The sequence below is a fragment of the Saccostrea cucullata genome, unplaced genomic scaffold (genome assembly GCF_032062105.1).
Source record: "Saccostrea cucullata isolate Sc308-1 unplaced genomic scaffold, CSIRO_AGI_Scuc_v1 ctg11851, whole genome shotgun sequence".
Lineage (NCBI taxonomy): Eukaryota > Metazoa > Mollusca > Bivalvia > Ostreida > Ostreidae > Saccostrea > Saccostrea cuccullata.
In genome coordinates this window covers 2,568-19,961 of record NW_026922591.1, presented here as the reverse complement: position 1 = coordinate 19,961, position 17,394 = coordinate 2,568, and the positions used below count along the sequence as shown (strand labels likewise).

Here is a 17,394-nt window from a genome sequence, read left to right as displayed (position 1 = left end):
TCCTACAATATAATATAGAAAAAAATTCATGAAATCACGCGGATGCACGTTTGCTGCAATCTGATTGGCTGAAACTTGAAATGGCTATAACTCCCTTGTTTTTCAACCAAACAGGATGGGATTTAAAACATAGATGATTATAAAAAACTCCTACAAGAAGGTATGGTCATCATGCACGTGCACGCACGTGCGTGCATTTGGAACAGGTGAAATTAAAAATACATTTAAATGAGTGATTTTTAATACTTTTGGACTGAATGCTTTAATATATAGTATATCAAAATATATAGATAGTGTAGACAAGATGATATGGTCATAACGCACATGCATTTACATGCGATGCTAAAATTTGAATATAATTGATATCCTTCTGGGAAAACGTTGTTAAAGTCTAAAATGCATAAATTTTGTCTTTTTTAATGAAGCTTACAGGTATTATGGCACCAAAAGGGAGTAGGGGAGCGTTTGAGGAACATCTGTAACGGTTCCCGTTACAATTAGCACTAGTTAATAGTAAGATAGACCTGTATATAATAGATATTAGATATTTAAAGATATAGATCATAGATCATTATGCATAAATGTTATTTAAGGAGTCCAAGTCTTAGAGGGAAAGTGATGGGTTTTCTGCTTGACCAGTGAGTGACAAATGTGACTGTAGTTAGTAATGACAAGTATCAGCTGAGCAATGAAATAGATGTACTCTATGATTTGCTACTGAGTACCCAATTTTCCATATTGTTCACCCTTGATCATTGCCATTCAACCCCTTGGGCTTGTCATACATGTATTTTGAAAATTTAGTTATTTTTCCCTCCTTTTTTAGAGTCAATAAATATGCCAAAACAAGGTGAAAGAAAGAGCTATCGGTCCAGATTACAGCAAATGAGATTGTATGCCACTCAAAGAACTAATGAAGATACAGAGATGGCGTATGATACAAAGCTAAAAGCAGACACTGAAGAAAAGTATGATCCTACCATGATGCAAGATGGTAAAATGCAGACTGATCAAAAAGAAGAAAAAAAAATTCTACTGATAGTTTTAATGACCCCGCAAATGAAAAAGATTTCCATTCGACCTCACAGCAGTCGGAAACTGATCAGAAAACAAAAGATGAATGGAAAACAAAGAGGAAAAAAGAATCAACAAGGAAAAGAATGGCCAAGTATAGACAAGGAATGTCAGATGAACAGAAAAGAGAAAGAAAAGACATAGATAAAAAAGGAAACAAGACAAAAGAGAACACTTACCTAAAGAAATAAAGGAGAACATCAAGGCATCAGATCGAAAAAGAAAACGGGATATAAGAGAGCAGTTACCTGAAGAAATCAAGGAGAACGTAAAGGCATCAGAAAGAAAAAGAAAACGGGACATAAGAGAGCAGTTACCTGAAGAAATCAAGAAGACCATCAAGGCTTCAGATCGAAACAGAAGACGGGACAAAAGAGAGCAGTTACCTGAAGAAATCAGAGAAATCATAAAGGCTCCAGATCAAAAGAGAAAAAAAGACAAAAGAGAGCATTTACCTGAAGAAACCAAAGAAATCATAAAAACATCAGATAGAAAAAGAAAAAAAAGACAAAAGAAGGAATTTACCTGATAAAGAAAAAAACCATTTTAAAAGCAAAAGAGCGAAAACGGCTGTCCAACTATCGTCAAAAAATGCCTTCTGATTTGAGAGACTCTGTCAGAATATCAGATAGAAACAAAAAGAAAGACATATTAAGAGAGCAGTTACCTGAAGGAACCAAGCAGTTCATCAAGGCTTCAGAAAGAAAAAGAAAACAGGACAAAATAGAGCAGTTACCTGAAGAAATCAAGAAGACCATCAAGGCTTCAGATCAAAAGAGAAAAAAAGACAAAATAGAGCAGTTACCTAAAGAAACCAAAGAAATCATCAAGGCTTCAGATCAAAAGAGAAAAAAAGACAAACGAGAGCATTTACCTAAAGAAACCAAAGAAATCATAAAGACATCAGATAGAAAAAGAAAAAAAAAGAAAAAAAGAGAGCATTTATCTTAAGAAACCAAAGAAATCATAAAGACATCAGATAGAAAAAGAAAACAAGAAAAAAGAGAGCATTTACCTGAAGAAATCAAGAAGACCATGAAGGCATCTGAAAAAAGAGAAAACAGGACAAAAGAGAACACTTACCTAATGAGAAAAAAAATGAAATCAGAACAAGGGATCAGCAGAGAAAATCAGTAAATAAAAAACTAAACCTTCAAAATCCATATCAGACATTCCTTCACAAAATCAAATCTGGACCCTCGTTTGTATGCATATGTTGTAATCGGCTTCTCTATGAACATACTGTAAATAAGATTACCAAGAATACGTTCAAAACAGTTGATCCAGATATTTTGAATGAGGCACTGCCAGGCTGGTCTTTTGATCAGAAAGAATTAGTTACATATGTAAAACATGCATTCTTTCACTGCACAAGAAGAAAATACCTGGACAAGCAACAGTAAATGAACTTCACCTCACTGAGCTAAAGGAACCTTTGATATCATTAACTGATTTTGAGGCCAGACTAGTTTCCCAAAGACTCATATTCATGAAGATACTTGCCCTACCCCGTGGAAGACAAAAAGCTGTACACGGCACTGTGGTAAATGTTCCTGTGGATAGTTCACAGACATGTACTTTGTTACCCAGACTTCCCACCAACTCTGGACTCATTCCAGTCAAACTGAAGAGAAAGCTAGAATACAGAGGTCATGTTGAGTTTCAGCATATAACTCCAGACAGAGTTATATCATCATTACTGTTTTTCAAGGAAAACAATGAATTTTACAAAGATGTTCCTGTCTTAGAAAATTGGAAAGATTTGGCCGCTGGAGATAATCCATCATTGTGGGAAAGACTGACAGAGCCACATACTAAAAAGAATGAATCAGTGGATGATGACAGTGGGAATCCTGATCAGAGAACAGACCCACATAATGAGGAAGACAATACTCATGGTAGTGATGGAGCTTATGAACACAGTACTTTAGGAAATGATGATGATGAATGGTCAGGAGAGGATGATGATTTGTTGAATGCTGAAAACATATCTCAAACAAGAGGCATTGCTTATGATACATGTATTCAGCAAGAGTACAGAGGAAATGAAATTATATCAATTGCACATGGTGAAGGAAAAACACCTGTGTCACTTCTGACCGATGACAACAATGAAGTTTTTGCCTTCCCTAAACTGTTTCCAGATGGAAAATTTGGATTTGATACAAAACGTAAAATTAAATTATCACTCAGTAGATATATTAATGCTAGACTTTTACATAGAGATGGCAGATTTGCTCGCAACTCGGATTACATTTTTTACGCACAACACAGTAGAGATCTTCAACACATCAATGGTTCCATATCTGTAGCCATGAGGAAGGCTTCATCTTCAAAATTGAATGCTGGACTTGCAAAAGATCCATCACAGCTATCAGCATTGATTCTGAAAGATCATGGCTACAAATTCCTTACTCAAATCAGAGGTTCTCCAGCATACTTTGACAAGATGTTGTTAGAACTACTTGCCTGTGTTAAGCAGCTGGGATCATTCACATGGTTTATTACACTCTCAGCAGCAGATCTGCAATGGCCAGAAGGGATACAGATAATAGGAAGACAATATGGACACAATTTCAAAGACCAGGATGTAAAAGACATGACATGGGAGGAGAGATGCAGATGGATCAGACAAAATCCAGTTACTATTGCAAGACATTTTGATTATAGACTAAAGCAGTTCATCAAAAATGTCCTTCTCAGTCCACAGCAGCCTGTTGGGAGAGTCACCATGTACATGTACAGAATTGAGTTTCAACAGAGGGGATCTCCCCATGCGCATATGGCATTCTGGGTGGAAGGAACACCAGACTTTAAGAATTCCATTGATGAAGAAATCAGAAATTTCCATGATCAGTATGTCAGCTGTGATATACCAACAGATGATGAAGAGCTTTGTGAATTGGTAAAAAAAATTCAGAGTCATGTACATTCTCCTTCATGCAGGAAACCAGGCAAAAACTGTAGATTTTCATTTCCCAAGCCTCCAACAGATAGAACCATTATGATTAAAACAGTGAAAAAGACAGATGAAAATCAATAAGCGCCATCCAGTGAACCAGCCAATATGAAAGATGCTCAAGTGAAAGAAATACTATCTCTCGTATATGCCAAACTGGATGAGCTGGGAGAAGATATGACCACAGAGCATCTACTGAAAGAAATCGGACTTCCAAAAAAACTTTACTATTCTGCACTCTCTCAGTGCAGAAAAACAGATGCTATTATTATGAAACGACAACCCAGCCAGAAGTATGTAAACAACTACAACCCTACACTTCTTAAACTATGGAAGGCCAATATGGACATCCAACTTGTCTGCAACCCATATACATGCATCATGTATATTGCTTCATATATAAGCAAAGCAGAGAGAACATTAGGAGATCTCCTGAAGTCTATTAGTAAGGAGTGTTCTAACATGGATATAACACGACAGCTAAGAACTGTAGCAAGCAAGTTCCTGACCCATAGAGAAGTCAATGCTCAAGAGGCGACTTTTCAAGTGTTGTCACTTCCATTGTGCTATTTTGACAGGCAAAGAATATTTGTTTCAACTAATCCACCGACAGAGAGAGTGAAATTATTGAAACCCAGAGCTGTCATAGAACAAATGGAAGATGATGATAAAGATATCTATCAAGTTGGTCTTCTTGACAAATATTCTATGCGACCACTTTATCTGTCAGACATATGCTTAGCAGAATTTGCTGTAACATACACAACATCCTACTCAAATTTTGATTCTGAGGACACAAATCCAGAGGTGATTGGTATAGCGGATGACCTGGAATCCCCACACTACATCACATTAACAGATGGAAAAAAATGGTGAGGAGAAAAAAGACAGCAGTCATACGAACACACAAGGTCTCACAGAAAAAGAATCCTGAGAAGTATTCCTATGCATTATTGTTGCTATATGTCCCATGGAGAAACGAGGAAAAAGACATTGGACCTTGTGAATTTGAAGGAGATTTTTTCCAGAAAAAATTGACAATGTACACTGATCAAATCAACGCTATGATGCTGAGATTTGAAAAACATGCACAGTTAAAAGAAGAAGCACTAGATGACATTGAAGAAAATGGTGCTCCTGATCCTGATGCATTGGGACATCTGGCCCCAGAAACAGTGCAAGCAAACCTTGATGCTGCTAGAGAAGGCTCTATGGATGATGAAATTGCTGATTTTATGGATCCAGGAAGAAAAAGAGTTCCCAATGGAGACCCATCACTTGAATCTCCCCAAGTCATTTATGAAGTACTAGCTTCCAGGTTGACAGACCACCAGTGGAGAGAGCATATCCACTCGCTGAATGAGGAGCAAACTCTGGTTCACAATTTCTTTGTCACATGGTGTACCAGGTTATGTCAAAGCAAAAAGATGCCTCCAAAACCTGATGCTTTTCACATATTTGTCAGCGGCGGAGCAGGAACTGGCAAGTCTCATCTCATTAAAACCATTCAAGAATCAGCTTTACGTTTACTCCGACCTGTCACAGAAACCTCGGATGAAATAACAGTCCTTACAGCAGCTCCTACGGGCACAGCAGCTTTTAATGTGCTTGGCATGACCTTACACTCTGCTTTTCTGTTGCCTGTAATGAAGGGGTTTTCAACATATAAGCCTCTCTCACAAGAAAAATTGAACACACTCAGATGCAAACTTAGTTCACTGAAGGTCGTTATTATAGATGAAATATCAATGGTAAGCGCTGACATGCTTCTGTTCCTACACCCCCGTCTTCAAGAAATCACAGGGAGTTCTGAAATATTTGGTGGACTCAGCATCTTCACCTTTGGAGATTTATTTCAACTACCTCCACCTGCACAGCGAGCTCTTTTTGATCAACCTTCTGAAGAGATAGCAAGATTATATAGATCTCTATGGAAAAATCATTTTAAAATTGTAGAACTTCAAGAGATCATGAGGCAGAGAGATGACTTATCTTTTGCCAGATTGTTGAACCGTGTAAGAAGTGGACAGCACACAAATGATGATGTATGGACACTGTGTACAAGGGAAACAAATGACCCTCCAGAAGACATCCTCCAAGTTTACATCACAAACAAAGCAGTAGACAGTTACAACAACAAGAAACTGGAATCACTTTCAACCTCAAAATTTGTTGTGAGAGCACAAGACTCAAAGAAGGATGTTACAACAGGTGCCATTGCTGTAAATCTCTCAGATAAGGCAACAGAAACAGGAGGCTTACGCTCAACTCTTCATTTAGCTGTAGGAGCTAGAATCATGCTGACATACAATATTAGTACAGCTGATGGTTTGGTAAATGGAGCTAAAGGAACAGTGAAAGGATTTATACGAAGACCGCCAACTACTGCAGATGACAACTACACACCAAATTTTATTCTTATTGAATTTGAGAACCCAAATATTGGACATCAGACCAGGATTTTATACGGACGCCATCTTCAGCATCAGTCAACAGTTGTACCTATTGTTTGACAACAGGTTCAAGTGCAGTTAGGCAAACACTCAACTGTGCATGCAGTCCGGTTTCATTTTCCTCTCACGCTTGCTTGGGCAACCACTATTCATAAGGTGCAAGGAGAGACATTGAACAGCATTGTTATACACTGCAATGGCCTGTTCCAGCCAGGACAGCTCTATGTTGCTTTAAGTAGAGTAAAATCATTGAATGGCTTGTATCTTGTGAATTTTGACAGCCAAAAAATCAAAACCAATGCCAAGACCATTGCTGAAATGGAAAGGCTCATGAACTCCATGAAGTTCTTTCCTCCTGTTACCCTATCATATCTACCAGATTCCAACTCGATGATCAGCATATCAGCAGTCAATGCACAATCATTGCACAGACATTTCGTTGATGTTATCAACCATCCATCTGCCAGATCTGCTCATATTTTAGGAGTTACAGAGACATTCTTAATGCCGTCTGACAGCGACAGTGATTATGGTTGGAAAAATCACCATATCTTCCGCAAAGACAGACACCACACCTTGGAAAATACAACTCCTCCAACATCTAGAACACAGCATTCTGCTCATGGAGGTGTAGCTGTGTATGTTAGTGATCATTATTGTGTAGAATTTATTTGTCAGATCTGTCATATACCTGTTGAGTGCATTGCTCTTGTATTATTTAACAGGAATTCATCTTTGAGATTCTGTTTCGTTGTCACATACAGACCTCCAAATCAAACATTAGACATTTACCTAACCCACATGGACAATGTTATGAAAAACATTCCTCATCTAAACATACCAACTCTTATTTCTGGAGATTTCAATGTAAATCTCCTTCAAGAGTCACCATCGCAGAAGCTATTGGAAACATTCTTTGCATCCTCTGGCTTCCAACAGATCATTGACAGTCCAACACAAATCTCAGGATCCCTTTTAGACCATATGTACTGCAATTTCGCCATTCCTACAGATGTATACAAGACAGTGCAGCCAACTTATTTTTCTCAGCATTCCTTTGTGAAGATAATTTTTCCTCGATAAAAATGGACTCTAATTGATCATCATTTATAGATTTATATATCATTAAGACATTTTCAACACTACTAAAAGAGTTATATGTATTTATTTCTTTTAAAGGAACCTTAATGTAGAGCACAATAGATAAGCTAATTTTTTCCTCTCATTTTTAATTTTGTGAAACTTTGATATTTTGTTGTAGGATTCAAATATTATAATATACAAATTTGACCACACAATTTTTGCTCTCGTAGTTTGAAAAATGGCTTATTAGACGATTGTAAAATTACACGTTCAGATTTTGATAGGATTTAAAGAATTTTTCAAATAGTTTCTATGCTAGTGACTCTTGAAGGAGTCTTATTTTAGAACTTCCAATTCATGTATTGCAAATACATTTGTAAGTATCATATTGTTCATAAAAATAACCTTTTTGTTACGTAAACTCATTAAGTTACATTGATCTTGGCAAATTTCAGCAAAATTTTAAATAAAAGTAGAAAAAATATACCTTGCTCACCTTTGAAACTTTGGTGATGCTAATCTTTACCAGATTCCCCTCTGTAAATAATACTTATTGTGGTCACGCCCTATCAGTCCTCACCCCACACACCCCTACCCCCCAAAAAGTCGTGATTTTAACAATTCAGAATCTGCACCACCCCAGGATACTCCCATGTAATTTAGTATCAGCTTTTCTGACCTATTGATTCTTGAGAAGATATATGAAGATTTTTCCCAATACATGTTTATTTAAATGCAAAACTCTGATTCCTTGATGTGGGCCCACCCTACCCCTGGGGGTCATAATTTTGACAATTGAGAATCTATACTACATCAGAATGCTTCAAAATAACTTTCAGCTTTTCTGGCCCAGTGGTTCTTGAGAAGATTTTTTAATGACCCCACCTTATTTTTGTCATCTCTTGAGTATCTACCCTTGTAACAGAGCTTGGCACTTCAATGCAAGAATTTAAACTCCCTATTACCCAAGGATGCTTTGTACCAAGTTTGCAAAACATATGAAAATCATCAAATTTTAAAAACTAATGTAATATATCAGAAACAACACCGGAATATATTTTATATAGTTTATCTAATAAGCACAAATATATACAGCCTGACTACATTGGATATCAGTCAGCAAGTAAGTGTCTTTGTACCAAAATCATTTTATAGTCTTTGGAGCCTGGGAAACAGGAAATGTAGGTGACTCAATTTCAGAATAATGTCAGTAGGTTACTGAACTCTGTGAGAATCAGAGAGCTAACTTTGCTTACGTGTCAAATCAATTATAAACAGATTGTGATACAATTCTAGTAAATTCCAAAACATTACAATCCTCCCCTCTTTGAATTTATACTTAACAGATGGACATACAAAAATTTTAAAATGAGGTTAAACATTTTCTCAAGAGTCAAGTGCCTTCGCTTCAGCAACAAATGTTTGTTTAATAAAACTGTCATTGTCACGTGCCGTTAAAGGGTCGCACGTGGTTGATGTTTCGATAAGTAGCTCTACCATTAATGTCAATTTTCACAGTATTGCCCTCGTGAGATATAACTGTGAACGGTCCATTCCATTTTGTGTCTAACTTGGATTTTGGCATATTGTTCTTTATCAGCACTTTCTCCCCCGCAAGCAATTTGCCAGATTTTGCGTTGAGCAATTGGTCTGCATATGTTTTAATTCGAATTTTATTTCTTCTGTCCCGACGGTTAAGAATTCTGTTCCTTTGATAATGTGGCAATTGTGGAATTCTTGTTCTCAATTCTCTGCCGAACATTAATTTTGCAGGTGATTCTCCTGTCGTGCTGTGCGGTGTATTCCGATAATTTAGGAGAAATTTATATATTTCAAATCTCCAATCCTTGCGCTCTACTTTTGCGATTTGTGCAGATTTCTTTGGTGTTGCATTAAACCTTTCAACCTCTCCATTAGCTTGAGGCCAGTACGGTAGAGTTCTGTGATGTTTAATTCCGTTCCGCGCTAAGAAATTTTCAAATTCATCTGATATGAATTGTCTGCCGTTGTCTGTGACTATTTCTTCTGGTAATCCATAGGTTGCAAAAATTCTCACTAGTCGTCTAATAATAGCTTCTGAAGTTACAGACTTCATGATTTCGATTTCTGGGTATCTGGTATAGTAATCAACTATTACTAATACTTGTTCTCCTGTTGGGAATGGTCCGCATAAATCCATTCCTAATTTTTTCCAGGGTCCTGTGGGTAGGTCTGTCATCGTAACGGGTGCTCTTTGATTTGATTTACATACCATTTGACATGCATGACATGACAATACAGCGGTTTCAACATCTTCGTCCATTTTTGGCCACCAAACTTTTTCTCGAAATAGTGCCTTTGTTTTAACGACTCCTTGATGTGACTCATGTGCGATTTCTAGTGTTCTCTTCCGCAGGGATTGTGGGATGATCATTCGAGCCTGTTTTAGTATAATCGGTCCTCGAACTGATAACTCTGATCGGATATGGTAAAAAGGTAAAATTTTGTCCGATTTGGTCCAAGTTCCTGAAGCGATGTTTTCCCGTACTTGTTGCAGCGTAGGGTCATTTTCGGATTCGCGCTCGATTTCCTCTATGGTCATTGCTTTTGGTACTGCGTGTTCGATTACGAACTTGACATAGTCTTCTGCGCTTGTTTGTTCTTGAGTCGGAGTATTATTGTTTGCATTTTCCTGGCGTGAAAGTACATCAGCTGCGTTTTGGCTTCCGGGAGTATAGATTACAGTAAATTTAAATGGTTGTAGTTTCATGATCCATCGTTCTATTCTAGCAGGTGGTTTGTGTTTTGGTGTAAATATGTAGGTAAGGGGTTTGTGATCTGTCAAGATGGTAAAATCTACTCCATACAAATACGTTTGAAATCGTTGACATGCCCATACGATTGACAGTGCTTCTCGTTCTGTTTGAGAGTACCGTCGCTCCGTGTCAGTGAGGGTACGACTTGCGTAAGCCACTGGAAGAAATTCTCCGTCATCTTGTTTTTGTTCTAATATTGCTCCGAGTCCATAAGGACTTCCATCTACAATTAGTCTTGTTTCTGCACTTAGTTTGTAGTACGCCATAACTTCTGATGATGTTAATAACTCTTTTAGTTGGACGAAAGCTTTTGTTTCCGTGTTTCCCCACTCCCATTTTGTTGACTTGCGTGTCAGCTTACGGATTGGCTCAGCTATTGTTGCTAAATTCGGAATAAATCTTGCACAGTAATTGACGAGTCCAAGGAAACTGCGGACTTCTTGTGCATTACTGGGTTGTTTTGCTTCCTGAACCGCTTTGACTTTCTCTTGGTCGACTTTAATTCCTTCTTTGGACGTCGACAATATGTGTCCCATATATTTATTTAAGTTTATTGAAAACTTCCCGAAGCGCTTTATCATGTTCTTCTTTTGTTTTGCCGAAGACAATAATATCGTCTGATATATTCTTACAGCCTGTGATCCCTTGTAAGACTTGCTGTATTATTCGTTGGTAAATTTCCGGTGCACACGAAATTCCAAACATGAGCCATTTGTACCTGTACAAACCTTTGTGGCAGACAAAAGTTGTTACGTTTCTTGAATTGGCTCTAATTCAATCTGATGAAATCCCGATTTAAGATCAAGTTTTGAGAAACATGTTGTCCCATTCATTTCTTGTAGTGTTTCTTCTACATTCGGAATAGGAAATCGTTCCCGCATTATCGCATTATTTGCTTGACGCATATCCACACAGATTCGCACGTCGTTTTGCTTCGGTTTTGGTATGCAAACAAGAGGTGAAACCCATGGTGTCGGTCCCTCAACTTTTTCAATTACATCTAAATTTTCCAATTCATCAATTTTGTTTCCAACAGCTTCACGCATGTGATATGGCAGACGGCGTATGGGTTGAGTTACTGGTCGTACTGTGTTGTCTACGTGTAACTTGAGTTGAAATTTCTTAAGTTTTCCAAGTCCAACGAATAGGTCACTGTATTCCTGAACTATTGTGGAAGCTTCTTTTGTTATCTCTTGGATGAAATGCTGCTTCAGTTTAATCAGCTTTAATTGCTCAGCTGTTGTTTTGTTGATCAAGTTTCCATATTTTCCGGGAATGACATGGAAAGTTGTTCGAATAGATTCGCCGTTATGTTTCAACTCTGTCGTAATGATACCAAGTTGTTTCAGTGGTTTTGGTGATCCGTATGCAAAAATTTCTGATGTTGGGTGTTTCAAAGCTTTATTGTCCGGGAACAAGGTTCGAAATGTTACTCCGTCCAGAATGTTGACACTAGCTCCAGTATCAATGATAACACTTACATCTTTGTTGTTGATTTTAACTTTGATTGTAGGTGTTTTATTTTTAGATACACTGAAGGCGAATTCAGGGTTAGTATTTTCAACAACGCAATTAAGGCGCTTGGTGTTGAACACTTTTGCAAAATGACCTTCATTTCCACATTTATTGCACTTTTTCCCCCGTGTTATTCTGCAGTCACGACCAAAATGACCTTGATTTCCGCATCTGTAACATCGATGGTTGTTTCTAGGGAATTGGTGTTGCCCTCCGGGTCCTTTGTTTCCAGAATGTTGTGTTCCATGACCTCTGCCATTCCGTTCCCATGCACGACTTGGTTTTGGTTTTTCGAAATTTGGAAACTTTTTCGATTTCATCTGTTGGTTAATTTTGTTGACCTCCTGTGGAATAGCTGGATTTTCTTCCATTTTCTGTGCCTGTCTATCTGACATTTCTACGGTCCTTGATATGTTCAGTACTTTCATCAAGTTGAGTTCTTTTTCTCGCAGAAATCTTCTTCTTAGTGCTCTTGATTTGCATTTATCGATGACCTGATCACGGATATTGTCATCTTTTGCCGCTCCAAAGTCACAAGATATTGCCAGTTTTTGCAATCGTGTCACAAAATTTGTAACTGTTTCATTTTCATTCTGTGATGCCTGACGAAACATATGTCTTTCGAAAGCAACGTTTTTTCTGGGTGCAAAGTAGGTATTTAAATCATTAACTGTATCATCGAAGTTCTCACCTGTATGTTCAATAGTATCATATATGTCCTGAACTTCAGGTCCTACTAAATGTAGGAGAAGCGCACGTTTTTGTTTCTGAGTAGTAACTCCGGATGCTTCCATATAATATTTGAATCTCTTCATCCAATCTTCCCATCTTTGGGCTACATTTGTAAGTTCTCCTCCTATCACGAACTGAGGTACACAAGGTAAATCGATTTTCGCTGCCATATCTTCAAATTTAATTGAATCTCAGATTTAACTTCTCCAACGAATTAAATCACAGAGTTAACATGTTTTGTACATCCTCGTCGCCATTGTAATATATCAGAAACAACACCGGAATATATTTTATATAGTTTATCTAATAAGCACAAATATATACAGCCTGACTACATTGGATATCAGTCAGCAAGTAAGTGTCTTTGTACCAAAATCATTTTATATTTTATAGTCTTTGGAGCCTGGGAAACAGGAAAGGTAGGTGACTCAATTTCAGAATAATGTCAGTAGGTTACTGAACTCTGTGAGAATCAGAGAGCTAACTTTGCTTACGTGTCAAATCAATTATAAACAGATTGTGATACAATTCTAGTAAATTCCAAAACATTACAACTAAAACTTTTTTTTTATTTTCCAAATGATAGTTGATAGCTTAAGATATCATATCTTAAAATTGGAGTTGTATCTTATGGTTAACTTGTTGACCCCCAAGCCTCCTTAAGTGTGAAACATCAAATTCTTAGATTCAAATAAATTCCTAGTGATTAATGATGACTTCTATCATATCAACTCATTATGTACAAAATATATAATATACAGACAAGTTCCATTCACTTGCACATAACCTTTCCTTTCTTCTCTTTCGATGGCAAAGGTTACATATGTTGATTGATTGTAATTTTAAAAAAAAGTTAAATTAAAGACATAAATCCATATTATTATAGTATTTCTCTCATGATAGGAAAGATTATATAATTGATTGTAATTAAAATGAGCAATTGCATCGTTTATTGGTCCGGTGCAAAAACCTTCTGTGGGGGGGGGGGGGGGGGGGTGTTAAATTTTATGACTATAACAACTATCGGGTTTGTGTGAAACAGCAGTGCCATTAATTACATAAATGTTTGAACTGTAGCGGGCCTCATCCATGCAAAAAGGCCTGTCTGCTAAATATCAATGTGCTTCTAGAGATTTTTCAGGTCAAAGATACCCATTATAATACAGGAACCAGGGACCTTCACCAAGACTACCCCAGCCTTGAGCATGATCCCCCAGTGCAACACAATCTGCAGGACCTAGGTTATTCCCCAGTTAAAGTAGAAGTTTATGCAGCTTATTTACAAAACTCTGATTATAATAGGAAGAGTTAAGAAATTTTGCCAAAGGGGTTTTATGAAGGTTTCTAAATTAATGGTCAAAAGGGTAGCTACTAATTGTTTTAATTTAAAGTCAGCTAGAGGTAATGATCTTGGGATTCTGAAGAAAGTTTTAAAAATCAATGCTGGAAGAGTTACTGGCCCATTCCATTCAAGACCCTTTCCCAGTCTTAGGCTTTAATTCACCTGTAGGTTTAGTACCGAAAAAAAGATGGATTATTTAAGTTGATTCATCATTTATCTTAACTGGAAAACTTAAGTGTTAATTCCTTTATTGATCCATCTTTCTCCTCAGTCAATTAATCCTCATTAGATGATGCGGTTAGGTTACTAAGTTTTTTGGGTAAGGGAACCTTGAATTGGGAAAAATGGACCTGAAGTCTGCATTTAGGTTGCTTTCTGTTCACCGGCAGATCTTTGAGCTTTTAGGTTTTAAATAAATATTTTGTGGTGTCTTGTAGTCTATTTTATGAATTTTCATCATATTTGGAATGGATATTGAAGCAACAGTCTGGACAGAAATCTGTTGTGCATTACTTAGATGATTTTTGTTTCCAGGTAGGGCAGGTAGGAATATATGTGATGAAATCATATCATTCTTTGTGGGGCTATGCTAGCAGTTAGGTGTCCCCCCAATAGTTGATGATAAAAAAGTGTGACCTTCCACTCCCCTACCTTTTTGGGTTTTCAGTTAGATTCGTTTGAAATGATGTTAAGGATCCCAGTTGATAAGTAGAATAGTTTAAAGGATTTGATCAACAGTTTTATGTCCAGAAAGAAGGCTACTCTAAAGGAATTTAAGGCTCTTGCATGTTTATTGAATTTTGGTTAGTGTGCCATTCTGTCAGGCCGGGCATTCACTAGGCATTATATGACATCATGCAAGGGGTCTGTAAACCACATCATTTTTTTAGGGTTTCTGTGGTGGTTAAGGAGGACTTAGATTTGTTCAATGGCTCCTGTTACTTTCCACAAATCGACTGAGTAGATGATGATCAACTCCAATTATTTACTGATAGTGCATGGAATTCAGAATTAGGTTGTGGTGCTTTCTTTAAGAATCATTGGTTGTTTTTTAAGAGAACAAGTGAATGGGTTGGTACTGAAGTAATCAGGGACATAACTTTTTTAGCTTGTTCCAGTTTAAACAATATACAGTTCAAGGCTTGTCTTATTATCTTGTGGGTCACATCCGATTTGGCATCCTAATGAAAAATAGATAATAGAATTTATGGCTAGCTGTTCATTAAAGTATCTGTCATACTCTACGGTAAGAACATATCTGTACAAGCTTTAAATGTAAACTTGATGGTACTTGAGACTTTTTTATGTAAAATATGGTAGTAAGCATGTCAAGACTGCAAAGTTCTGTAGATGCTAGATTGACAATTATATCAAGAATTAGGTCGTTGGGGATCAAAAGCTTACAAGAGATAAATAAGAATACCAATCTCAAATTCATTGATGGCTAAAGACTCAAATGTTTGTATTACTTCTTAAGCACCTCAAGCAGTATAGCTTGATAGGTTTTCTAATACCTTTATGCTAAATCTTATTTTAAATATGATCATTTTTGTTTTCAAATATTTCAGAGGGTGTAAGAATACACACTGTATATATTTTTGGATCGTCAATATTATGGCATGATTTTGGGATTTCAATGAATGGTGCTGCCATGGTTACTAAGAATAGAAATTTCTGTCGTCAATATTATGGCATGATTTTGGGATTTCAATAAATGGTGCTGCCATGGTTACTAAGAATTGAAATTTCTGTGAAATTCTTTCAAAATACTACTCCTCCTACAGTTTTGGTCTTATTTCGAGATAACTTGGCACACAGGTTGACTATGCTAGGATACATAATTCTGTGCATCGGTTTATTTTGATGAGTGGCAAGGATCATTTTTCTATTTATGCTGTTTTAAAGTTTCAAGTCCCAACTGCTACCTTTCTCTTCCTTTGTTTTCAGTATAAACCAGTAGAGCTACAGTCTCGACAGAGACTTCAGGTTTTGGTTATGCTAGAAAAAATGGGGGGTCCAATTTTGGGTTATCCGCATTGAAAGCTAATATCTGGTGGCAGGGAAAAAGCGGCATGAGAGGGTGACATCTCCTCCCAAAAATCAAATTAATGTTAAGGTATGAAGATATCCCACAATAATAATCTGGTTCTACATTGCGATGGCAACGGCATTGGTCAAATTCCATCATGTGTTTTGCATTATAGCATAAATAATTCTTTTGATTCAATTTTAGTTCTGTTACCAAACACCAATTATTGAAAATTATTTGGTTTCAGATATTACCTAGATTGATTTGGCGCAATGCTAGGGACAACCATGCTCTTACTAAAGACGGGTTTCGAGTTTATAGCTTTGTTGTTGGCCCATCAAGGGGGATATATTTGTTGCCCAGAGTTTACTTTGGTTGATCATACTTTACTTTAAGAGGATGGTGTGCACTGTTCAGAGCAAGGCAATGAGATATTTGCTGAAACTTTGAGGAAAGCATTGCATAATTTTAAAATGTCAAGGGTGGGCTTTAATGGCCATGGCACTCTATTTCACTGACTAAATAATGTAAAGCACACTAAAATAGACACACAATAGATGTAGCTAATGCGATTGTTTTATACTCATTTGTCTTGGTATGCAATGTTAATTTATTTGCTTTGCCTTTCTTTAAAAAGGAGGGGGGGGTATCATAAGCGTTCAGCTACCGCCATTGTGGCGGTGGACACATAGTGTCCATTGGCGCAATCTTTAGCTGAACTTAAATAGGGTTATATTTAGTGAGCATCTGTTCCCAGGGCTCCCTACAACTGTACATAATAATTTTCAATATGTGTGAAATTTCAACTTGATTATTTGTGTCAGACTGGATGAAACATTTGCAATGTATTATTTGCCAGTAGGTTGCTTAACAGCTTCATTTGTATATTTGCCTATTTCATATTCATTTCTATATTTGCCTATTTCATGATGATTTTCATTAACATGTATTTGCCATTTGCCATTTGGGTTGTCAAAATCGCCCAATGTATTTGCCCATTTCATGATGATTTTCATTTACATGTATTTGCCATTTGCCATTTGGGTTGCCAAAATCGCCCAATGTATTTGGGTCGGTAACCTTGGTTACGATTGTAACCAGTAACTAAATGTAATTTCCTGAAAATTGTAGTGCTGCCATGGCCATTATTCGCCATTAAACTTTGAGAAATTTATATATGTGTGGTTTTCTCTAATAATTCGATTTAATTGCTGAAAATTAAATCGCGTTATTAGAGAGGCCCATATTCGTGGTTATTCGGTCATTAGTATTTCCCCGTTCTTTCAACTTTTGTTATTTTAGTCGAATCCTTAGGACTTCCTTTTCCGTTAGAGAAAGAAGGGGAGCAGACATATCCTGCATCTCAAGATAAAAATTTGTTTATTTATTTTATATTGTGTTAAAAAATTCCC

General features: G+C 36.9%; 2 protein-coding genes across 2 annotated transcripts; one reads left to right on the top strand and one right to left on the bottom strand.

Annotated features, from left to right (window-relative positions):
• The first annotated feature begins 837 nt into the window (after window positions 1-837).
• On the top strand, window positions 838-1,603 carry LOC134262008 (uncharacterized). Its single transcript, XM_062744389.1, has 2 exons — window positions 838-1,168; window positions 1,260-1,603. Exons 1-2 carry the CDS (start codon window positions 838-840, stop codon window positions 1,601-1,603), a joined length of 675 nt encoding a protein of 224 aa, XP_062600373.1.
• A 9,510-nt stretch (window positions 1,604-11,113) lies between these two features.
• Window positions 11,114-12,781, bottom strand: LOC134262007 (uncharacterized protein K02A2.6-like). Its single transcript, XM_062744388.1, has one exon. It carries the CDS (start codon window positions 12,779-12,781, stop codon window positions 11,114-11,116), a length of 1,668 nt encoding a protein of 555 aa, XP_062600372.1.
• Window positions 12,782-17,394: the final 4,613 nt, after the last annotated feature.